A 24757-nucleotide genomic window follows, 5' to 3' on the forward strand; every position below is an offset into this window, starting at 1 on the left:
TAGTGACAGGAGCTGATCTGTTGAATAAAAAGCTGATTGAGTTTCATGATTCCTCAAAAATTTAAACACAGAATTACCCACTGATCCAGCAGTTCCACTCCTAGGTATATGCCCCAAATAATTGAAACCAGGTTCCCAAATACTTGTACACGAATGTTCGTAGCAGTACTATGTGATATAGCCAAGAGGTGAAAACAACCCAAATGTCCATCAGTGGATGAATAGAAAAACAAAATGTGGTATAAACATACAATGCAAGATTATTCAGTCATAGAAAGGAATGACATACTGATTCATGCTACCAAGTGGATGAACTTCGAAAACATTGTGTTAAGTGAAACATGTCAGATGCAAAAGGTCACATATTGTATCATTCCATTTATATGAAATATCCAGAATTGGTAAATCCATGGAGACTTTGCATATTGCTGGGGAGAGGGGGGATAGAAAGTTACTGATTAATGGGTGTGGGGTTTTCTTTTGGGGTAACAAAGATGTTTGGGAACTTATACAGCCAATGGTTGGGCAACATAGTGAATGTACTTACTAAATGCCACTGAATCGTAGACTTTAAAACAGTTAATTTTATATAAGTGAATTTCACCTCAATAATATATATATTTTTTAATTTTTAAAAAAGAAGTTGATATTCTTGGGCACATGGATCCTTCCATGTCATTCCAGACCAATGCCCTGGACTCCAAAGCCCTGCAGGGCCCCTTCTTTGAATGCCTCTGAAACCTGGGCCCTCAAGCACCTCACTGCCGGTTTCCCCAGTTCAGAGCCATCTTTCTGAATAAGGCTCTGTCCACCTGCTGGCAGCCAGCAAATCCTCTGGCCCAAAGAAAGGGCCTTCTCTGACCACTAATCTAAAGGGACCCCCCCACACACCGACTTTCCAACAAATCACTGAGGAGGCGGGGTAAGAAGCCGGGGCAGGGACCCTCCTTGCGTCTCCTCTGCGGGGTCCCCAGAACCTGGCACAAATGGTGACCCGCTCTTTCCAGCGACGCCCCCGCTCCACCCTCAAGTGCTACTGGGCCCCAATTTCTGGTAACAGCAATGATTCTGAGGAGGAAACGGGCAGCAACTTGGAAGGAAAACAGAGTTCAGGTGTCAATAATGTAAAAGATACGCGGCATTGATCCCTGTCCGCGGTAATGGCCTGAGCAGCTGGTGCCGTGCAGGACCCGCGCGCCCTCCTTGGGACCCGATGCCACAGCGAGCCCCGTTGGAGCATTTGTCCCCTTCCTCGCCAAAAGAGAAGCCCTAGGGGACTGGGAGCTTGGATACCAAGCCTCGGCGCGGGGGGCCTTCACCCCTCCGGCCAACGCTCGTTTGATCCCTCAGGGGCGAGGGGCTGAGTCAGAGGCCGGGTTGCGGGGTCCGCGCCGAAGAAACCAGACCCCCTGCGGCACGGAGACCCCGGGCGCTCCCACCTGGCGCCGCGCCCGCTCAGTGCCCGCCCGGCCCGGGCGCCCCTCTCCAGGCGCGCTGCCCAGTGACCTGCTCCATCAGTCCGCCAGGTCTCCCGGAAGAAGGAAAAAACATTGAAAATGAAACCCTACCCAGCGGAGAGCTTCCACGTTGGGCTGGTTTTCTGTTTGGGGGTTCCCGATGCTCCCCCCAGCTTGGGCTGGAGAGAAGCACAGTTGAGTGCCCGTCCCGGTCTCTCCCGCTGCTCTCCCTGCACCCCGAGAGAAAGGCCCACCAAGCCGGGTGAAGCCCACCAGGACCCGCAGTTACTTTTATTGATTTTCTGGAGATCTGGCAGCCAAAAGTAGAGTTGTGGTGCGCAGTGGAAAGAGGCCAGGCGACGCAAGGCAAACAAACCTCCTAAACAAAGGAGCGCACCCAACTTAGACATCCCCAGACCGGGTCGTCTAAGTTGGGTGCGCTCCTTTGTTCAGGAGGTTTCCAAGCCATTCGAGTGAACCTGCCACCAAAAATCGCTTGTAAACAAAGAAAAAGGCAGGGACTGACCCAAGGTATGAGGAGCAGTTTGTGCGGGCTTCTGGTTTCGCTTTCTCAGTGTGCATCGTTGTTTTTAAAAAACGTGACTTCTAACCCTCAACTTTGCTATCCCTCTTTCTCCCACTGTCTGCCCTTTCTGGGAGAGGCAGTGAGGTTGACACACTTCAGACAAATCACAGCAGCCAACTTCCTGTCCGGCCCCATTTCTGCTGAGAAACCCTCCCTCCACCTCTCCGGGGTACAGGTAACTGGATTGATGGAGCCTCCCTCACAGCCTCTCCCAGCCAAACTTCTCATAACCCAATGCATAAATAATCACATGTTTTATAAATAGCTGTGGACAAGAGGCTGTAAAACAACGAAGATATATTTGTGCCTTTATGTCCTAGAAATATTTTCTAAAACGACTGTTTTATTTGGTGTGGGTTGAACGGGGGCATGTGTATACATAACAATCCCCAAAGTTTTCCCCTGCTCCCCCACCTCAGGTCAGACCAGCACTATCGTTAGCAAATTGATAAGGTTCCATGGGCAAGCTTTATTCGTTCTGACACGAGCCTATGACACTTTATAAAAAGAAGTAATCCAGAACAATCTCTAGGTAATTAACACCTAGATAAACAAACATAAATTTCTATATTGCATTTATTTGGACTACCACTCAAATATGCGTGAACCATGCTTTTTTAATTAAAAGATAAATCCATGTGACACTTAGCCTCAAACTTAATTATTCAGCATAGTATAATAAAAAATAGAGCCCATTAAATGTGTCTTGCACTGTATTTCTGTATTAACAGCAAAACAGTTCGGTCTGGGATCATTTAAATTTTCCCCCTCCTCTTTGCTTGTGATTTCCTTGTTCACAAAAGCCCTTCCTCTCCCTTCCTGCCTCCCTCCCTTCCTCCCTCCCTCCCTCCATCTTTCTCTTTTCTCTTAACACCAACAGGTGATGAGATTAAAACTCTTCACAAGCCCCTACATGGAATGCTCAGCTGGGCGACATTTTTAATATTGCATTACACTATGAATTTTTTTCCTTCCCCATGGAAACATACCTCTAGTTCTGTGGAACGGGACTAGCCCTTCTATCTTGAAAAGAGGATCACAATATTTAACACTAATTTCCTTGGGATTGTGCTTACAATACACTAGGTGAGGTTTTCATAATATACTGTTGCAATACAAATGTTCAACAGAGAAGGGGAAGTGTGCAAACCCCAAACTACAAGAGACAGCAGGGTTACCATCTTTATAAAAGTTTCAGCACAAAATAGTACCTTAACACTGAGTATCAGCAGCTCAGCAGTTTCCAGCTGCCAGGAAGAGAAATTCACATTTGAGGCATTCCCCACCTAGTCGAAATAGAAACAGAGATCCATTCGGTCACTCAGCAAGGGTATATAAACAATGACCACGTGCCAGGCATTGTGTGGAATGCTGTGTGTACCTTGTCAACTTTCACCCTTACAGCAAAGGTGCTGTGGCAGAGAAGATTTGAACCCAAGTCTCGAGTTAGCAAAGCCCATGCTCTGAGCCCCTTGGCTCCCCCGATTGGCCTCGTACTGGCCTCCTGAGTTAAGGGCAGCAATAGCTTGGTTCCGTCCAGACATGTGCCTTTAGAGGGAGTGGCCTTGGACCCAGGTTGACCAACCATTCAGATTTGTCCAGGACTGCCCTGCTTTTAGCACTGGAAGTTCCACGTGCTGGGAAACCCTTTAGTCTGGGGAAATCAGGATGTTCACCAACCTATGTACACTCCTCCAGCAAATAGTGCTGCTGCCACGGTGGCCAAACCCATTGACAAAGGGATAGACTGGAGCCATACAAAGACCTTGAATTGGGACCAGGAGACTCCCACCCACTCCTTCCCAGAAAACTGAGGCCCCTGGGTGTGGTCTATGACTGATGGTTCTCTGGGATCCTGTAAATCTGTTGAAGAAGGCATTTGGATCACGCTACATCGACTCCTATCTTGCTGACTTCTGAGCAAGCCAGAAAGCCATGCATCTGTAGAATGCACTCCGTTTCAATGCTAAAGTGGGTTCCTAGCTGGTGTCAGTTTCAATAACAGTCTTTGGAACCTGGTGGTACCTAGCTTGCTATCTGTGCAGCTTGTAACACAGTTATCTACTACTATCTCATTTAATCCCAGTAAGAGCCTTGCTGTGGGCACCATTTTCCACTTCACAGATAAAGAAGCAGATCTGGGGAGCTGGAATGGCCTACTTGAATCCCACAGCTCAGAGAGGTGGAGACAGGCCTCCCGAGCCCCATCACACCCGCACAGCCTTTGCACGTGCTGCTTCTCTACCCGGCATGCTCTCCTTCATATCTCAGTTCGTTGTCACCTCTTAGGGAAGTCTTCTGTGACATGAAAAATCCATCTTATCTCTGAATCTCCTCTTCCAGATGTGTTATATGTATTTGTGTGATTATCAGATTGAAGTCTGTTTTCTCCTTAGACAGTGATCTGTGGGTATGATCTCTGACTCACCTGTGTATCTCCAGCCCATAGCCTGATGCCTGGCACACAGTAGGTCCCCTGTAAACTTTCATCAAACAAGTGAGTGGAATAACATCTAACCCCAAGACCAACTCTTTTCCCCCAGCATCCCACTCTTTCCCTATCTGCCCCCAAGACCCTGAGAATGGCAAGAAAGTGGTTAAAATACTGATTTTTCAAATGAGGAAATTGGAAAACAAAAAGTTTAAGACATTTGTCCAGGATAATTTTATCTGAAGGGGATGAGTGTGGAGGAATCATGACCACCTGACCACCGGGGAGACTTTTCCAAAACACAGGGTGGGTTAGCGTACAGTGTTTTGTGTATGTGAAATTAATCTCAAATTTATCCATAACTTATTACACAACAGTGGTGACAATATCTAGCATTTGTAGAGTCCTTTATAAACCTACATATAATTTCCCCTACGTTATTGCATTTAACTTCATAACTTTACAGGTAACGATCAATGAACTCAGAACAGCTAAACTGTTCAAGATCAAGTAGCCAATAAGTTGTTCAGGGTTCAGATTTAAGTCAGGACACCTCTATCTTGTAATTCTTTACAACGGACTGATCTGCCAATTGTCTGTGACTATAGAAGAGCTCAAAATATTTTGATGGAAATACATATTGAAGCTTCTTAAAAAGGCCTCCTTCCAGTTTTATTTTTATTTTGTAACAGCTTTATTGAGATATAATTCACATGCCATAAAATTCACCCTTTTAAAGTATACAACTCAGTGGTTTTTAATATATTCAGAGTTGGGCAACCAGCATTGCTATCTAATTTTAGAGCGTCTTTATCTCTGGGAGAAGAAAGCTCGTCCCCCTCAGCCATCAGTCACCCCCATCCTCCCCTCCCCACACCCCAGCAACCACAGGACTGGCTTCTTTAGTGACTGGCTTCATCAACCTAACGCAGTGTTTTCAAGGTTCATCCACGTTGCAGCCTGTGTCAGTGCTCCATCCCTTCGCACGGCAGAGTAAGAGTCCATTCTTGACAAAACGCTAATTTGAAAAGATACATGCCCCCTGATGTTCATAGCAGCACCATTTACAGTAGCCAAGACATGGAAACAACCTAAATGCCCATCGACAGAGGCACAGATAAAGAAGATGTGGTGTGCATGCATATACAATGGAATATTACTCAGCCATAAAAAGGAATGAAATAATGCCATTTGCAGCAACATGGACGGACCTAGAGATGATCATACCAAGTGAAGTAAGTCAGACAGAGGAAGACAAAGATCATATGATATTGCTTATGTGTGGAATCTAAAATAGGACACAAACAAACCTATTTATGAAACAGAAACAGACTCACAGACATAGAGAACAGACTTGTGGCTGCCAAGGGGGAGGGATGGATTGGGAGTTTGGGGTTAGCTGATTCAAACTATTATGTATAGGATGGATAAACAACAAGGGTCTACTGTTTAGCACAGGGAACTATACTCAATATCCCGTGATAAATCATAATGGAAAAGAAAAACAAAATCCCTTCTGTTGGTAAACCACATTTTGATCAGCTATTTATCACACAGTTTTTAAATATACATTTTGAACCAATATGTGAAATTCAGAGACTTCCCCCAAAATCCGGGTGTCCAGTGTCTCTTGCAAAGTCAGAAGCCCTGATGCCACCTTCATCGTGGTGAGGAGGAGCAGTGCTGGGATTCCCCATGGCCCCTGAGACTGCCCCCCTCCCAATTTCTACTCTCCTCCTCTCGCCACTGAGATATCCTGCCTGGCCCCTGGAGGCATTTGGGATCGGGATCCAGCATGTATGCGGAGTTATGGCCCCTTAATTAACCTTCCTTCCCTGATGGGTTCATTTTCTGATCCTTCCCTAACTCCTTGTAACTCACCTTTGCTGTTTCTAACAACGGACTCTCGGGACTGCCAAAGATTTCATTCAAGTCATCTGCTCCCATCCAGGGATAACAGTCTGGCCTCCTGAAAGAAACCCGGTGACTTACAAATTCCTGTATCATGGCTGGATGCCTTTGCTTGCAACATTTCAGTGGGCCAAGCTATTCCAGAGCTGCAGCATGCACCATGCAAGCTCGGTTTTGAAACCAGACCACCACCGACAACAAAAAAACAAGTCAAAAAACAAGCCTGCGCATCAAGTGTGGGGCACACACTCCAAACCTTCTCAGATCGGTGGCAGAGTTCTGTTTTTCAGCAGCCCAGATACCATACCGTAGACTTTATTATTCTTTGTTCTTTTCCTTTGCTTCTGGAGAAAGAATTCATATTGTCCTCTGATCATTCAGAGGGAAAAGACTTCCTTGCATTTAATGATTTTTTTAAAACTTGCTACCAGTAAAGGGAAATAATAGATCCCAATGCCTTAAGTGTCTTGTATAATTACTAGTATATGAGGAGCATTGGTATTTGCATAGGTATTACCTCACTAAAACCCATGTCTGCAAGCTTTCGAAGAAACATAGTTCACAAATGCACATGGGTGTGCATACACACACACACACACACACACACACACACACACACAGATACACGTGCTATTTGTACTGCACAGAGATACTCTTTCAGCTTGAAAAAGCACCAGGGTATGGGAACCATCCACCCAGAATACTGCAGGGCTTTTTGTAAGAAGTGGTGTTTGACCAAGTCTTACCAAAATCTGATAAAGCTGCAAAAATATGTTTCCCTCCTCCTAGTAAACATATGTGAATAGGAAAAGATGTGTTTCTTTTTTTTCCCAGAGGTAGAGGTTTTATTGCGTAAAACACTGGATAAAACTGGACTGCTTCAAAGACATTTTATTCTAACAGCAGAAAGAAAACAGTCATTGCTGAAAAAACAACTTTTAATACTTTCTATACCAGAATAAAGTTCTGTCAACTGATGTATTATAATAATAAATAATGACCAAGAATAAACTTTAAATACAAAGTTTTCTACTTGTTACAAGCATAGCAACAAAATCCTCTACTCTATTGATCTCAGATTTCCTCCAAGATAGATTTTTTTTCTTTGTGTAGGAATGTAGACAGTATTATGACCAGCATCACAGACTACAGAAGTTACAGGGAAAAAACTTGACATGTTTAGATATGAGAACCTGATGACATTCAGAAACTGACACTGCATCACTGCGGCTGTCACTTGTTTGTATTACAAGTTACAAATGTTCTGGAAAGAAGGCCTGTGTCAGGGGGGAAATAAGGACGGTAGCACTGGACAAAATGGAATCAACACACACGCCACGAAGAAGAGGGGATGTTCCCAGTGTCACAAACAGAATTATTGCCTGTCGCATCTGACGATGCTCAAAAGACACAAAAGGATACTGAAAGAGCGCCCAAGGTGCTAGAAATGGAATGTGGCTCTCGTTTTTTTTCCACTTTTTTTTCCTCTTTTTTGCTCTTTTTACTTTTTTTTCTTCTTTTTTATATTTTTCTTTGCTAAGATACCAAAGGCAGGGCAAACACACAGAAAGCAAGCGACTGGCACAGTCACCAAACACAGTAGTGCATTTAAAATCCTAAAGCTTACTACAGTCGGAAAGTTTTCAATAACATTTCAGTCCTTTCTCTAGGATCATAGAAACAGTTGCATTAAGTTTATCAACTCGATTTAAGTAAGGCAGTGAGAACTATTCTAGAAAAACAAGAAAGCAGCTTGCTCTATGCCAGATGGGTCCACGTTGTACAGCGACCACGTTTACACTGAAACCCCGGGTGGATGTCACCCTCTCGACAGCATATGCAAACCGGATTCCTTATTAGCCTGAGATTCCTTCTGGTCTCAGGATAGCGAAGCATTTTATTTACATTGATTGCAGTTTAGTATTTTTGTAAACTGCTGTAGGCAGAGCTGAAGTTTTTAAGGCCCTGGGGTTTTATTCTGTGCTCCCAGCCTGCAAGGAGATATCTATCTTTTTTTTTTTTTTTTTTTAAGTCTGAATGATTTTTTTAGAAGAAGTTAATACTTCAATACTTCTCCACCGTCACAAGCAACAGCACCAATTTCGTGTCACTCAAAGGAAGTATGTTAAGAGGCTGAACTTTGACACCACACTAGCAGATTCAGGAATAAACCATTAACTAGTCTTCGTAAATCGTTTTTAAGAAGAATGAGTTGTTTCATTATTGGCTCTCCAATCGCCCTCTGGGTGGTGCAGAACTTGATAAATTTGGAGTATCCAATCAGTAGAAAATCTAAAATCTACAAAAATATAGAACACATTTGTTTTACAAAAACAGACATTTTAACTTAAACAGTTTTCTTCATTAGTGATAGAGAGCAGGATGTTTAGACTCATATTTTAATACAAGCTATTTCATAAGAGCTTGCTGGAGAAGAAAATCTTGCTTCGTGTCTGTGAGATTTACAAAAACTAACACATGAAAAAAATCTGATAATAAGGACCAAAGCAGCCTTCTTTCAAGTAAAATTTTTAAAATCATAATAAAAACAATCTATTGTTACATAAGCTTCCATTCCTCACCAGCACCTTCTGTGGGTAGAGTGGGCTAGTTTTTCTAAGCATTTTATATCATGTACCCCTAAATTTTTTTTTATTAGCAACCTTCTTGTAAGTTCCTTCAAAAATTAAAAAAAAAAAAAAAAAAAAAAAAGAAAAAAGCATTTCCCTCCATACTGCAATTTGATCTAAAAAAAGGAATTACTCATCAAACCTGCACTGGACATTTGTCTGCAGATACTTCCTGACCATTGATTCATTTGGCTGTGGATTTTTTTTAAATGCACGTTGAAGATGGCAATCCTCTGCAGTGCCGGTCAGCCCTGGCGCTGGCTGCGGGCCGGCTAAGGTTTCTCTGAGAGTGCAGTTACAACACCACGTGAATTGATTTTCTCTGCAGTGACCGCTCCAGTCTGACTGGCACCGCGGCCGCCTCCCGACACATCCCATTAGGGTGCGAGGCAGATGACAGCAGCTGGTGTCAGATTATAGAGGTGTTTTCAACAATGAAAACACAGCCCCTCCATCTTCAAGGCAACACTAAATCATTTAGATGGTATCGTTTTTCAGTTAAGAGCATGATTTTTGAACAAAGACGACTCTAGCATTGGAAGGGCCCCCAGCTTCCTTGAGCTCGGAGGACACCAAGCATTTCTGAAATCCCTTTTCTCCCACCTGCATTGTTTGGAAATACTTGTTGCCGGGTAACAGTTTAGCAGCCATTTTCAAGGGCTGGGGATTTTTTTTTAATATATATATAGATATCTTTTTAAATTTTTTAAATGTTCTATACACTAGAGGGGAGGTTGTACATGATTTTTTTCCCCTTGGAATGCAGTTAGCAAACTCTTTTACCAGATGCATAATCTGAAAACTGTGTAAAATAATATTGCAATATCCGGGTTGGTTGGCTCAGTTGCGCTCCTCCTGGGCCTTGCTGCCCTCCTCCGTTAGCTCTGCTGAGCTCCCCGCCTTGACAGCTGTGGGGTCTTCGAAATTCCCAGAAGCCTCCGAGTCGACTCTGGAGCGCTTGAACCTGCGGTCGGGATACTGGCTGTTGTCAAAAGGCATGCGATGGACGCAGAGGACGTGGGTCTTCAGATTTCCCTTCTGTGAGGCACTGTAGGGACAGTAGCGACACTGGAAAGGCCTGTGACCTGTGGGCAGAAAGAGTGGCCGGTCAGCTCTGCTGCTTACCCCCCTTCCCGGCCCCCAACGCTCAAAGGACCATGATCATGATTGCCAATACTATCAATATCATCAGTGTTATTGCCTTGCAAAAATCAAATGGCAAAGAATGAAGAGGCAGCCCATATATCTATTTGGATAAGTAATAAGTTACTTGGATAAATAATGTTACCAAATAATAATAACTTGGACAGGGATTTCCATCGAGGCCAGAGTTTTTAATTCAGAGTTTCTAGGTGACAGAAGAGAAAGTCCCCAACACCTGGAAATTCTTTTATAAAACGTTAGGTTGCAAATATTTTAGCCTTTGCAGGCCAAGGTCAAAGATATGATGTAGGTACTAATACAACAAGAGAGGAAATAAATTTCCAAATTTTTGTTGATGAAATCCAAAACTTTATTTATGGATACTGAAATCTGAATTTTATATAATTTTCATATGTGATGAAATATTATTCTTGTTGGGTTTTTTTTTTCAACCATTTAAAAATGTAAAAACCGTTCTTAGCTTGCAGACCGTACAAAAACAGACAGGAGACGGATTTGAGCCTTGGACTGTACTTGCTGACCCTAGCTCCACACAAAAAAGCCATAAATCCCTCCATCTGAGATTCTGACTCAGGTCTCCAAGCCAGTTCACTTTCTTACCCTCCCACTAACTCTTTACTGATACGCAAATCAAGAGTGACCAGGGAGAGTGTTTGGGGTGGAGTGAGAGAGGGATATTACCCAAGCCTTGCTCTTGGGTGGAGCGGAAGTGCCAAGCTGGAAGAATTTGGGAATCTCAGGGTTTCAAGAGGAGGCAGCAGAAGGTATCAGAGAGGAACCTGGACATTCAGATAATCAAGGGCAACCTAGTTTTAAAGAAGTTTGATTTTGAATAGTGACGCTTGGAATCAAACTTTACTAGAAAGGCTATAAATCAGAACAGAAGATGGATTGTGTGACATCCACCTGCTCCTTCAGGCTTGATTTCTCTGTTCGGATGCACAGCAGGCGTGCACACATTTCTGCCATCTTAAGGAACCAGTAAAGCATCGGTTTGGGAAGTTATAATGGAACAGTTGTATTCTGCCTGATGCTGGGAAACGGTGGATACGCCATTCCTGGAAGCTGTCCTACCCAGCACCCAGAGAGGTCAAGACCCAGGGCTGGGTTTCATTTGCTCAGAAAAATAAACAAGTAAATAAATGGGCCCAACCGTTTACCCCAGAAAACATCTGAACAGCATATTCAGCACTTTTTCTAGAACGGTAACAGCAGAAGTCCTGTGTATCTACTTAGCAAAACAGTCTTGTTCTTGAGGAACTGGAGGCCAACCAAATGTTTGGAGCTGAAACTCATTTTCTCACCAAATTGCACACAGTGCTAGATTCTTGCTTCTTTCTTAGTGGGCTTCAGGAATTCACTCTCTCCTTCTTCCCTCCTAGCCAATTGGCCCCTGGGCAAATCCTTTCTACCTGTTGAATCTTTCTCCTTCCAACACCCCCCTTCTGAGCTTAGTCCAGTGTACACCAGCTCTTGCTAGACTATGAACATGGCAGCCTGCAAGAGGGCTTCCTGCTTCCAGTTTCCCCACTTCCTGCCCGTCCTCCCCAGGGGTACCACAGTGAGTACCTAAAGCAGAAGCTCAGCTGTGATTTCCTTGCCCAAACCTTTGATGGCCACCTACCCCCTCACCTTCATAGCTCAGTCCCAGCACCTCTCAAGTCTCCTGGGAGCATCCCCCCTTTGCCCACTCCAACCCAAATGATTAGATGGTCTCTGCAAAAAAGGCTTCATTCCGCAGGGTCCCCATACCCTTGCTGTGCTACCCTCTCCCTGAAATACTTCTATTCTCTGCAGACCCAAACCCCATTCTTCTTTCAAGGCTCTGCCCAACTGGGATGCATGTTTTATGGGGCTGCTGTGTGTGTGTTGATCACCATGACTATCTGTGTGTTCCTGAAGCAGGAGGCATAGCCATCTTAATAGCACTGGTGCCAAGCCCACTGCCTGGCACAGAGCAAGCAGGCATTAACTGTTTGTGGACTGCATTATTATCTTACTGCTTCACCTTGCCTTTTTTTTGAATACAAATTTTTGGATAGAGTTTTCTCTTGTTTCTATTGTTGTACCTAACACAAGGCTGAATTTGATCAACTTTCCCACTTGCAAAAGCCGATTTGCAAGTCCATGGAGGTAAGAACAAATGAAACCCAAGAAAAGTGCACTTGCTGTCGGCCCTTCCACATAGCCTACCACAGCAAGAAGAGCACAGACAGTCAGCAGGAGGGGCCTGGACCACCATTTTCAAGTAAGAGAAGGATTCGCAAGCACCATTCACTTCTTACCTTCCTGCTACCCAACCCCACCCTTTGGGCTCAGTCGCCCCTCACACAGGTGACAGGGAAGACCCTGGGATGGTGCAGAAGGAGAACTGAGACTCTATCTCTAGTGGACTTAGCATATTTACGAAGAATATACATGGCCCTACTCTTCATCACGTTGGAGTTAGAGCATAGACTGAAGGGAAGAATCGTGGTTCTGATCAGTGGCAGTGGGATAGGAAAAGCCATGCCCATTCTCCCCACCATAATCATGAATCTAAGTCAGTGCTAAGCTGGGCCTCAGTGAGTTTCCAACAGATCCCAAGACTCAATCATCCAACTCATGAAGTCGTCATCCCTGTGGACATGAAGCTATGCCCAGGGCTCAGTGAGGGAGGATTTGAGGTTCTCTGAAAGGTCAGCTCTTGAGCAGGAGAAAGGAGGGCCCAAATCTGTAGCTGGAGGCATAGGAACCAACTGAGGCTCATTCAGAGAACCTGAGGAGTAGAGCTGAGACTTCTCTCAGGAAGCTTAAGAAACGTTTTTAAACTTTTGTCCAAATCTTCTCAGAAATGGATTATATTTTCTGGGTTCCCACCAAGGACAACCCTGTGGCAGCTCACAGAGGAGGGGTGACCACTATCCTAATTACCATGGCTCAGAAAAAGCTGGGGCTAACTTGTCAATTTATTTATTTCATGCCAATAAGTTACTGATGGAGAAAATCATGGTGGTCTGACAAGTCTTTGGAGTTAAGGACTCCAAATAATAAATAAAAATAAATAAATAGAGTCAAAATCTTGGTACCATGATCCAAAAAGGCTAGCAGAACCATGAAGCAAAATTACCAAACCAAGGTATTGTTTAACAAATTTGCCTCAGATCACCAGGATTCACACTGGTTCCTCCATTCTTCCATTGTTTTTTTTTTCCCATCTATGAAAGCTGTTTATTATATTTTCTATTATTATTACTGAATAATATATTTCTGTATGAATCTATGCTACAACCTTTGGAAGCCACCCTCTCTGCAAATTGTGTCACCGTGGGACCCACATGCCTCTTAGCAAACCAAACAGAGAACCTCAAGTATCACCTTTATTCACAATAAGAGCTTTTTTGAATTGGCCAACTTGACGTAAAAGCACTTAGTATATTTTTCCTACCAATTGATTTTAAAATATTAATCATGATTTTATCCTATGGTTATATCTGAATCTCTATTTCTTGGTAGAGTCAAAGATGTACAATAATTCTGGCATATTTGGATACTTCAGTGGTCAAACCATTAGTATTGAAGTAGTTTTTATTTTAACTTAGGTGAGCTGGGAGCTATATGTAAGGGTATAATGTTATGCATGTGTACATTTGTAGAAAGAAGTCTATACAATACTGGAATCATCGTAAATCCTGATTTTGCAATATACCTTGTAAGTAGAAGCATTGTAGATAATGGTAGCACTTGAAAATCCCAAAGGCCTACGTCCCACAGGTTTTCACATACATTTCTGTATGTTTAACCTCATATTTGAGCTTTATGGCAGTTTTGTTAAGGATATCAACCCCATTGCACAGATAAGTAACTTAAGATATAGCAAACATGGATGGTTTGACTTTAAAACAAATTTCCAATGTATATAATGTACTCAGATGTCCTAATTCTCCGATTCTTATGAGAACCATGATTACAATGTGTTTTTGTAGGATACACACACACACACACACCCTTGTGAGGGGTTAGTTGAAAGTTTCCCATGAGACTGATGTAGAAGAAAATTATTTGAAGAAATGAGAGGTCCATCCTGAGGGAGGTGGTTATGAGGAGCTGAGATGGGTCCAGAAGAAAGCATTGTGTTCTCCCAAGAATCAAATGTAAGTGAAAGGTTGATCCTTTGGTGATGAGAACATTTACTCCCAAACAGAAAGCTGTTGGTATGCAAAGCACTTTTGGAAACTTGATACATTTCCCAGTCCAGCTAAATCTGGATGAAAAGTTTCATATTTCTCTATACCATTCATCCATTCGAAGTCCCTGGTATTGGCACAAACACAATGATCTGTTAGGTTTTGGTCAAAGAACATAAGCAAGGACTTCAGAATAAACCCTAAAGCTGAGAGCTCCACTAAATATTCTACTGTGATTTTCCGATATGTGTGACAGAACAAGGGACCCACCTGAAGGCAGAGACAGCGGGAGGGACCGTGGAAATCTGCGCTGACCTTTCTTACCTTCTTGCTGCAGTGGATGTGGGGCTCTGAGGAAATCAGATCTCCAGGTGGAGGCAGGTCAACTGTCCCCTGAGGAGAAGCCCTCAGGGTGACAAACTCTGCAAACTTCCATCCATCACATTTTAATGAGAGGAAAGTCCAGCCATGCTGCCTGTGCCACCTTGGCAGACTGGAGATGGAGGTGGCCATTCACTTGGGTCTATAGGTGGCGATGAAGATGTTACTGTCCATCAGTTTCTAAGAAGTAGCAAAGGCTTTAAGACAGAGTTGAGTCTAACAGCCCTTCTTGGTGATTGAATTTAAGAGAATAAGTGCACCCACCCCTGCCAGCTCCCCATTTGAGGAGAGCATCAAAACACTGGCCTCTCTCAAGTTCAACCCCACAAAGAAGCACTGCCCTCCAGGGTGTCCTTTGGCCCCTCTGAACACAGGAGATCCTTTCCTGCACATGCCTGACCACAGAGAGCTCCCTCAGTTTTGCATCTTTGCTTCCAGGTGTCCTCCTGCCCTGCAGTAGCAGTGTGAGTCGGACCAGGAGCTTGGGTTCAAAGCTTAGCTTCCCCTCTCTGTGAGGCTGGGAGGCTATTAACACCCAAGCTTCAGTTTCCCCTCTGTCTGACCTTGAGTGAGCACTTGATCTCTCAAGGCTTCAGTTTCCACACCTTGGAAATGGGGGGATAATACTAATACTGACACCATAAGCCTGTTGTGAGGATCAGACGAGACGGTGTGTCAAATTTGTAAGTGACAAAGAGCTATACGAATGTCAGCAGTCTGTCATTGCTATGGTTGCTAATTTCATTGTTATCATGTTGCTTATCTAAGCCTGGTCAAGGGAGGCTATGCTTTGTTCTTCATCAAAAGCACTGATTCGACCAGCATTTTGTGTGTCACTGTTTCACACTAGCCTGCCTGTTCCAGGTGGTCTTGTCCCAGGTGGTCTTGGATTAAAGCCAGAGATATTGTCTCTCCTCTGGGCACCTGCCTTTGAAGGGGGCTTGGGGAACTGGAAGACCTCCAGAGTGCAAAGAAACAAGTTGTTAGCAGGGGCATTTCCCTTGGACGAAGTTCAGCAAACGTGGGCTGGGCTGGGCTGGGCTGTGGTCACAGGCCCATGCGGGAAGGATCTCGCATCTAGAGGTTCCTCTTCCGGTACAAGGCTGGCATTTTGAGAGAATGCAGTGTGGGAGATGATAGAGGTGGCTGGGGGCTCCGAGATCTCAGCTGAGAGGAACATGAGCCCCTGCACGCCCTTCCACCCTCTTCGCCCTCAAAGCCCTGAGTTTGCTGCCTCTGGCCACAGGGACCTCTCTGCTCTCCAGATGCTTTATATACTTTATACTCTTTCTCACCACAGGACCTTGGCCCAATCCTGTCCCATTCCCTCCACGAGAATGCTCCCTCACCTACTTCATCGAATTACTGTAATCCCGTCCTTCAGCGCAGCTGCCTCAGCCTCACGAAGGCCTCCCCTGTGTGGGTCCCCTTAGACCCACTGAGGTTCATCATAGCAAACTCTTCTCTTCCACAGTAGAGCATCCAACAAGAGTAGCTCAACAAATAAAAAATTATGTTGTCTTCCCCACAAGACCGACTCTCAGCTCCATGGCTCAGGGACTGTGGGGTTTTGTTTTTGTTTTGTTTTTTGGTTTTTCTGATTACTGCTGTTTTTCACCACCTAGTACAGAGCTTGGGATGTCAAAGATATCCATCAAGTATTTTTCAAGCAACAGTATAGGTGAATGGATGAATGGATGGATGAAGGAAAGAGGGAGGTAGCCAAGAGAAGGGAAAAAGAGAGGAATGCTACCCCAGAGGATGTGCCTGACCCTAGGCGCAAGAACAGGAAGGCTGGGTGGGTGCAGGGGCATGGAAGCAGGTCAGTACGGTGGAGGTGGAGCTCGGTGAGAGCTGGGCAGGGGAAGGGCCCACAGGACCCCCTGGGGAGCTTGGGCCTCATTCCTTGGGGGAAGGGAAGGGAAAGGGCCTTTCCAGCTCTGCAGAGAGGCTGCTGCCCTGAATAGCCCCCATCCCCATCTGCAGGCAGGGCCTCGGGCCCTGACAGTGTGGCTAGATGTGCACTCCCCCCACCAGCCCACTTTTCACCCCTCTCTATCTCTCACTTTGAGGCCATCAACATTTCCCATCACTGCCATGCAAAAAGTAAGTACATCATACGTTAATTTGTATTGTCACTGCGCCGTAGAGCCGTGGTAAAGAGCGCATTCATTTTTAATCCACTATGAATAATATATAAATATGTATACAGTGTGGAGGGTCAGGAGGAGTAAGGAGAAAGCAAGTCGTACATTGTTTATAACAAAAGTGGGGAAACGAGACATTTTTCTTACTTGCTATGATGGAAATATCTTCTCTTTCCCTGTACCTAAGGGGGAGAGGAAAATGCCTGCCCTTGGGGGACCATCCATTAATTACAGCTCCACACCTGTGGGCAGCTGGGTTTGGGGAAGAGCAGGAGCTGTGTCCACAAGGCTTCCAGACTTGCCATGCTGGTGGTTTCTGCTCAGGTAAGGGATGGTGGAGAGGAGATGGGGAGAGGGGTAAATGACCAACCACTGGTGCTTAGTCCAGGGTGGTGAGAAAACAGTCCGACACCCACTCACCAGAGCACATTTATAGGAATTGCCTCAATGGTCCTCATGACCACCAGTGGGGATATATGGTGGAGAAACGTCTCTCCATTTTACAGATAAGAAAACTAAGATTAAAAAATTGTCCAAAGTCAGGTAGACACAGCTAGCCAGTTCCTGATCAGGAATTCAACCTTAGGGTTTTCTCAGAACAGACTCTCATCTCACCATTCCCTCCTGTCACTCCCTGCAAACCACCTGTGGGAAGATTCTCTACAAAGAGCTTTCTTTGATCAGACCCAAGGATGCTCCAGGAGGGAATCCATGAACTTCCTGGAGGAATGTGTGCTATAATGTATGATACTGCACACATGTCACATGCCACACCCCTTATGGACACAAGCACCACTGTGGCCTCCAGACGCACGTCAAAGACTGGTATTGAGCCCATGGCTGGTACCAAGCCACAGGGCTTTGTAAGCTCTCTCTCTGTCAAAGCTCACATCACACATCTCCTGGACCCTAGCCCACTTCCATGAGCACACATTGAGCACCTGCTGCATGCATTGCCCTGAGCAGATTGCTGTTGGAATGATGCAGTACTTTTAGCACCGAGAGGGTGGGAAGGGCATCTATTCCACATGCCTGACACAGGCCCACCCAATACATGCTGAATGGCTGCCCACACATCTTAAGACTGCCTTCAGGGGTTGCAACCTACTGGAGACCCAAGTGGAGAGAGGAAGGGGCCAATCGTTCATGAGGGAAGGACATCCAGCTTTGAGCAAGACTCCAGTTTCTCGTTGAAAGATGGCTCAAAATGGGGGGTTATGAAAGGACCCCCAAGAGAGAAAGAACATTCTTGAGGAAAGACACACGTGTTGTTTGCCAGAGGGTCCATACATTGTGACAGAGGCACAACTCTGGACATTGGAACAAGGGCATCCTAGCATGGAGAGGAGCAATCCCCAGAATCATGGTTCACGCTCCGTGGTCAACACAAGGCAGAGGGTTCAGAAGAGGGTCATGTATGTAAGTGGTGGAGAGTAGGGTCCCTGGCCCAGGTAAACAGGGACAGGGACAATCCCCTTGTGTCCTCACACTGCCAAGCCATCCCTCAGACCAGGGCAAGCCTTTCAGATCGGTCACACTGGGGCCTTTCATTGTTCATAACTGGAAAAAGACAACAGTGGGTAAATGAAGAGGAACGTTGCTGCTATGGCTTGTATATCAGCCCTGGCCACACTTACGTGTACACTGGGTGGGTGTAAACCCCTAAGAAGGCTGGAAAGCATGAGAGTCCAGGCTGGCCGAGGAAGAATCTTGGTGACCAGCAGCATCATGAATGCTTTCTGGGGCCTGCAGCAGCCCACAGCTGACCCCCTGTGACACTCCCATTTTCCTTTCTGCAATATCTTCTTTGGAGCACAGGATCATGGAGTATTTCTAAGCTACCACAGAAGGGTCTCTCGCAGCCATGTTCTGTGGCATTGTTTTCTAGAAGGGTCCTGGTAATGACCTGGAGAGAAGCAGCCCTCAGAGGCAGCTCGCATGCGCAGGGCTATGAGGCTTGGGAAGTACCAACAAGACTCCTTAATAACAGCCTTCCCCCTCTTGCACCCCAACCAGAGCCCTTTGGATACCTTGAAACTAAGGACATTTGCAAACTGCATGCTGGTAGGTAAGAAAATGGCTCCACCTATAGGGCCAACTGGATAAGTTGGAAACTCGGCCCCCCAGAGGTGGACCCCGCCCCGCAGGCCTGGGATGAATCCAGGCTGGGTGGTACCAGCGGGCTGGCCAGCTAGTCAGGCCTCCCAGGCAGTGCCTGGTGTTCACTTGGCCCTCACTGGCTGCTCCCTCGGAGTGTCTGCTGCTCTGAACCTGAAGCTGCAAACTAGGAGGGTCCCTGCCCAGGACCCCGGCCATCCTTCAAGCTTCAACAGGCTCGGAAGGGACAATGAGATGGGTAAAAATATACACAAACATGCACTGAGCTGATAGTAAGAGCCTTTTCTCAGTAGCACACGTTACATATATATATATATTTAATTTCCCTAATTCTAAATAGGCAAGAATGGTTCTAATCAGGTACATAATTTATGTTTTCAGTTTTCAAAAAAATATTCATCCATTTAATCAAAGATGCTCAAACACTTTGGAATATCCTAAGTATAAATAATTTTAGGTTTTAAATTTCCTGTGATTTGGGTTTAAATTTAAAACACTATCGAAAAAAATATTTTACTATTTTAAAAGCAAATTTTGATCCATATGGTAATAGATTGGAGACATCAGTGTGAACTTGTGTTTAGCTTAATACATACCGTAGAGATGTGAGTATATGCAAGGGTTAATATACACACATATATTTCCTTTTTCTGTCAGCCGAGAGGGTCCAGAACCCATGATATCCCAGTGGCGACAAGCACACTTAGCCCAGAGCTTGATTTCTAATACCATTCACAAGAAAAGGGAACCAGGGCTCCTTGGAGAAATGGCTGATTCTAGGGCTGGAGCAGGACATACACAAGATGATCCTGGAGCACTTTGTGCCAGAAAGCAAGGAATTGCTCCAAACACATACATTGAAGGGGGTATTGTAAAGCCCCACGCAGCCCAGTGAGAGAGCCCCCAGTGGCCAGCGCTGGAACAGTTTCAGCAACAAAGTTAATGATAAAGTATAAAATAAGCATCCACAAGTCATACTGTCACAACTAAATGATTGAATCAATACCTACGTGGAAAAGTACAAATGCCCCACGCATTCCAAACTATTTACTACACAGGTGCTCCCCCTGGAGGAGGTGGCTGAAACTCCCACTCCTTTGTGCCGGCTGCATGGTGACCTTCACAGGACTGCAGTGTGGAAAGTGGGAAAGAGGAACTGTACAGGCAGACACCTGACAATCACGACCTCAGCCAGGTGACCAAGGTCAGGGGGAGAGCACGTACCCTGATTTGATGGGATGAGAAGGCACTTCACCTCTGTGGCCTTCCTCCCTAAAACCCACGATCCAAGTCTAACCATGAGAAATCCCAACTGAGGGACATTCTACACAATACGCCTCAAAACTGTCCAAGTCGTCAAAAACGAGGAAAGACAGAGAAACTGTCACAGCCAGGAGGAGCCCTAGGAGACCTGACAACTAAATGTAATGTGGTACTCTGGAATAGAGAAAGGACATTAGGTAAAAACTAAGGAAACCTGAGTCAAATATGGGCTTTACTTAATAATAGTGTATCAATATTGGGTCATTAATTGTAACAAATGTACCCTACCAATGTAAGATGTTAATAATAGGGGGAAATGGGCGTGAGATATATGAGAATTCTCTGTACAACCTATGCAACATTTTTGTAATTCTAAATCTACATTAAAATTAAATTTTTATTTTAAAATTTTCTTAAAAAGTGAATCTGGTTGATGTGCAGTGGACGGTGATAGCCCAACACCCCAGATCAGGAGATGATACAGCTGAGAGTGTGGCCCCAATGAAGCCAAGCAGGTGACAGGGAAACTCTTCCTGGAGGAGGGGGTGGGACACCCTGCTGGATACAGCCCTACCAATATACAGTGTTTGCATTACTCAGTCACGGTGTGAAGAGCGTGGGCTCTCAAGCCAGACACCTGGATTCAAACCTTACCTGTCTCTACAGCTTACACACTCTTGGGCTGGCTAGTCAACTTTTCCAAGTCTCAGGTTTTTCATCTTTAAAATGGGTGTACTAACAATAGCTCACTCATAGGGTTGCGGGGATTCAATGAGAAAAGGCCTGTAAAATGCTTAGCACAACGTGTGGCACATCAGAAGAGTTAAACCAACGTTTGCTAGATATGGTTTTGCATGTTCAAATACTCTATTAAGTGCCTGTTGCGTGGGAGTCTTGAATTGCAATGGTCATTCCAATGACAATGCTAGAGTCAGGTGTCAGGGTCTCCACTTGCCAGCTAAATACACCAAGGCCCTGAGAGGCTCGGTGTGTGTCCAGAGCCACGAAGCCAGAGAAAGGCAGAAAACCCAGCTTTGCACCAGCTCCCTTTGAGCCTGCAGCCAGGGCTCAACCCACTGTCTTGCTGCCTCTCTGCAGCCTCAGGTTCAAGTTCAGTTAGTGTGAAAACTGAGAAGATGAGGCTGGATTCCAGGAGATGTCAGCAGAAGAGAGCATCTGGCAGGGGTATCGGAGTCCCCAGATCCTCCCAGCTCAGCCCTCTCCCCACCTCTCCCCGCAGCCCACGACCTCAGAAGTAGCAGCCTCAGGCGGTCCTGCCCTTCCTTCCCCCTGACCTCAGGGTGGTCCCTTCCTCAGTGACTTCATTCCATGCTCTGGCCCACGCCATGCAGAATTTGCCTTAAATCCTGTTTATTTCTTTGCCCCAGGCTGCCGATGTGCTCAGCGAGCCACCAGCCTGCCTGGGTGGTCAGGAGAGCCAGACTGTAGCGTAGGCCCGGCCACTGGCACTCACAGGCAACTATTGATCCAAGATCTTAAATCATTCCCCAGATTTTATGAAAGCATTTATGTTTATCATTAAATAACCTTCCAAGGGTCGATGGATGAACTTACGTTCCTTTTTTGGAGATTTTTAGATGTGTAATATAATAATCCTCTAACAATACCCAGTGTTTGTCTCTGAGTGAGCGCACTTAATCCTGAAAGAAATGCTGGGAGAGACCAAAATGAGAGGACACTGCCTTCAATGCAAGGCGGGAGCCAGAGAATGGAGGGGCTGGAACCTCACCCAGTGTCACACAGCAAACTTTGCCCTCCTGAAACTCTCTTCTCTCTCCCAGCATTTCTGGGGAAGGGAGGTACTTGGAACACCACACTAACAGAGGTGATTTTAGATAGAATTGAGCTGACCACTTTTTAGGTGAACAGCCTTAGGAAAAAAAGAGTGAATCAAAGTTGGATAGTATCGCTAAAACAAAGCTACCTTTTTTTAAAAGCTTTTAATAAATATTAAGTAAAATTATTAAGGTGGTACTCAAGAGATGACAAAAATAGGAAGGGTTCTAAAATTAGCCAATGCAGCACCTCCTATTCATACTTTTAATATCCATATCTTCACTCCTTAGGAATATTGGACTGAATACAGTTATCTGAAGCTCCTGTGGCAATAAGGTGGGCAGTAGACATTTAGCAGATGCAGTAACAGCCAGCCCTGCTCCATGTGAACCCACCTCTGGGCACCATCAGGTTCACTGGGTCAACAGCCCACCCCAGAAACAGCAAGGACTCTAGGAACAGGAGAAAGACACCAGAAGGAGCAAAAGGCAGTGGGCATGCTCTACACACCATGCCAGCCCCCAAATCCCCTCTGTACTTATGCCCATCCCTGCTCTCCAGCCTTCCATGGCTCCCTATTTCTTACCAGGGCATCTTGCCTCCTTAGCCTGGCTTTCCAACTTGCAACCCTTCTTACCTAATATTTATTGCCATTGCCACCAGGAATTTGCCCACTCCAGCCCCCAAATCTCCTTCCAATCAGACCCCACCAAGCCTCAACTCATCCTTGAAGCCAGCCGTCAGAGCCCCATGGGCACTTACCGAAGGCCTACATAAGTAGGCACTTCACCATTCTGTCAGTCACTGCTCACTAATGGCTTCCTGTGACTCGGGCTCAGTGGGTCTCTCCCTCCCCTTAGGGGGCCTGCAATGCACAGAGTAGGGACTGGATACTGGAGGCTGGGAGTTGTTCCCCTTGGGCAGCTTCTTAGGAAGGGCTCGGGCCCCTGCCTTGGGTGGGTGGCCCCTCTGCCTAGCCCCACGTTCTCACCTTCACGGGGGCCTAGGGACACCCTAGGGTGGGCAGCCTTGACTTAACCAGTCTGGTCCCAGTTTCTGGTCTTGTGAGGACATATCCCGACGTGCTTCCCTCCACCCTGCTTGGCATTCTTCCTCAGATCGAGCCCCCCCTCCCAACAGGCGACCCTGCAGAGCCCTCCCCTGCACACTGCCCATGCCTGGGCTGGCTGCATACCTGGACCGTACCCTCTGCCCTGCTGTTTTCCCCACCAGGAAAACCCAAGTGCTCTGTGCTCTGGAGACCCCTCGGGACCCCAGTCCCGGCTGCCACACTCCTCCTCCCAGAGTCCACTAAGGGCACATGAGAGCTTGACCATTTTCCGGTGCACCTTGGGTCACCTTGGGTTTCAGTCTCCCAATCACAGCTCTATGAATAGAACTTCTCCCCCCATCCCCCCTCCCCACCATCCTCAACCACACCACTTCCTGTGCAGTGCTGGAAGTGGACCGCCCCACCTGACCGGGAGCCCAGAGCCCAGGTGGCCACAGGGCCAGCTCCACGGATTCCATCACTACTATGGACATACACGCTTCCACCCTCCTCAGAAGTCACAACCTGGAGGCACACGTTTTTATTGTTTTGTCCCCAACGCTACATTTAAAAAGATTTAAGGCACTACCAATGTTTCAGAACAAAGAAATTTCATGTAAAAACATGGATTACCAGCTTATCTGGAAAAGTCAGAAGGTCTGGCAAGATCTTCCCAGAGGCAGCCGCCCGCCTGGCACCAGGGGGCCTGAGTTCTCAACCTCCGCCTTGTACTGTCTTGAGGTTAACAAGCAGAGCTTCACTTCCTCCCAGGTGAGGCAGGGTCACGGGGTGAAGACTTCCTGTGGTTTTTCATGTGGCAGATAAATTGCATTCCTGTACACACACGCACCCAGTGAAATAAACAAGTGGGTGGTCTCTGCTGGTTTGTTTCCTGTTTTCCATCGTGTCCCTTAAAATGAACACATCAGCCCTTAATTGTAGGTTCTGTTTTATTATACAATTTAACTATGGGAGGCGGGCCAATGTTGTAACTTGGCGTGTGCCAAGGGTGTGGTATGCACCGTGCCTCACCAGAAAAGAAATGGGGGGGAGGGGACAAACCCACAAAATCACCCAACACAAAATGCTGTAAGTATATAGACAGCCGATCCACTAAAAGCTGGTATCCAAGGTTATCTGTGGATACTTCACTACCCACTCACATCTTTCATAAACACGGTACATTTCTTGGGGTGGGAGCTCATATGGTTTGGGGGAGGGAGGCAGGTGGGCTCATGTGGATTGTAGAATATCTCACCAAAAACAGTGCAGCGGGGCCACTCATATGCCATCAAATTTCAGTGCTGTTGTACTGTATTCATGTGAGTTTATGTGAGAGAGAGAATCACACATCCCTCTTTTCGTAAATGCATCAGACACCTGCAGTCCATGCCCACAGTATATATCCATCTAGATGGGCACACTGGATATATTTTCAATAGCTACACTTTATCATGCCCAATTCAACAAATTGGTACCGTGAACAATAGCAAATTACAAACTAAAAGGGAGAGATGGAAACAAACTTTTCAACGTTCAGCGCTCTCTGAGTGCCACTAATGTTGTCACATGCCAAAAATAAAATAAAATAAAGCACAGGAGAGAGGTGGCTTTTCCTATGAAGTCACGAAGGAAATGCTACTCCTTTCTTCTCT

The 24757-nt window shown here is 45.7% G+C and overlaps 1 protein-coding gene across 5 annotated transcripts in view; it reads right to left on the reverse strand.

Annotated features, from left to right (window-relative positions):
- Window positions 1-1597: 1597 nt before the first annotated feature.
- The window catches only part of ZNF536 (zinc finger protein 536), a 426032-nt gene continuing 402872 nt past the window's right edge, over window positions 1598-24757 (reverse strand). For 4 of the 5 annotated variants that reach the window (XM_082437056.1, XM_082437055.1, XM_082437057.1 and 1 more), the window contains exon 7: window positions 1598-10100. In XM_082437056.1, coding sequence (XP_082293182.1) covers window positions 9856-10100 — 245 coding nt within the window. In that variant the 3' untranslated portion in view covers window positions 1598-9855. The remainder of the gene's footprint in view (window positions 10101-24757) is intronic. The other variant, XM_082437060.1, reaches the window with a different exon arrangement.

This window comes from Balaenoptera physalus, assembly GCF_965194825.1.
Source record: "Balaenoptera physalus genome assembly, chromosome: 19".
Taxonomy (NCBI): Eukaryota; Metazoa; Chordata; class Mammalia; order Artiodactyla; family Balaenopteridae; genus Balaenoptera; species Balaenoptera physalus.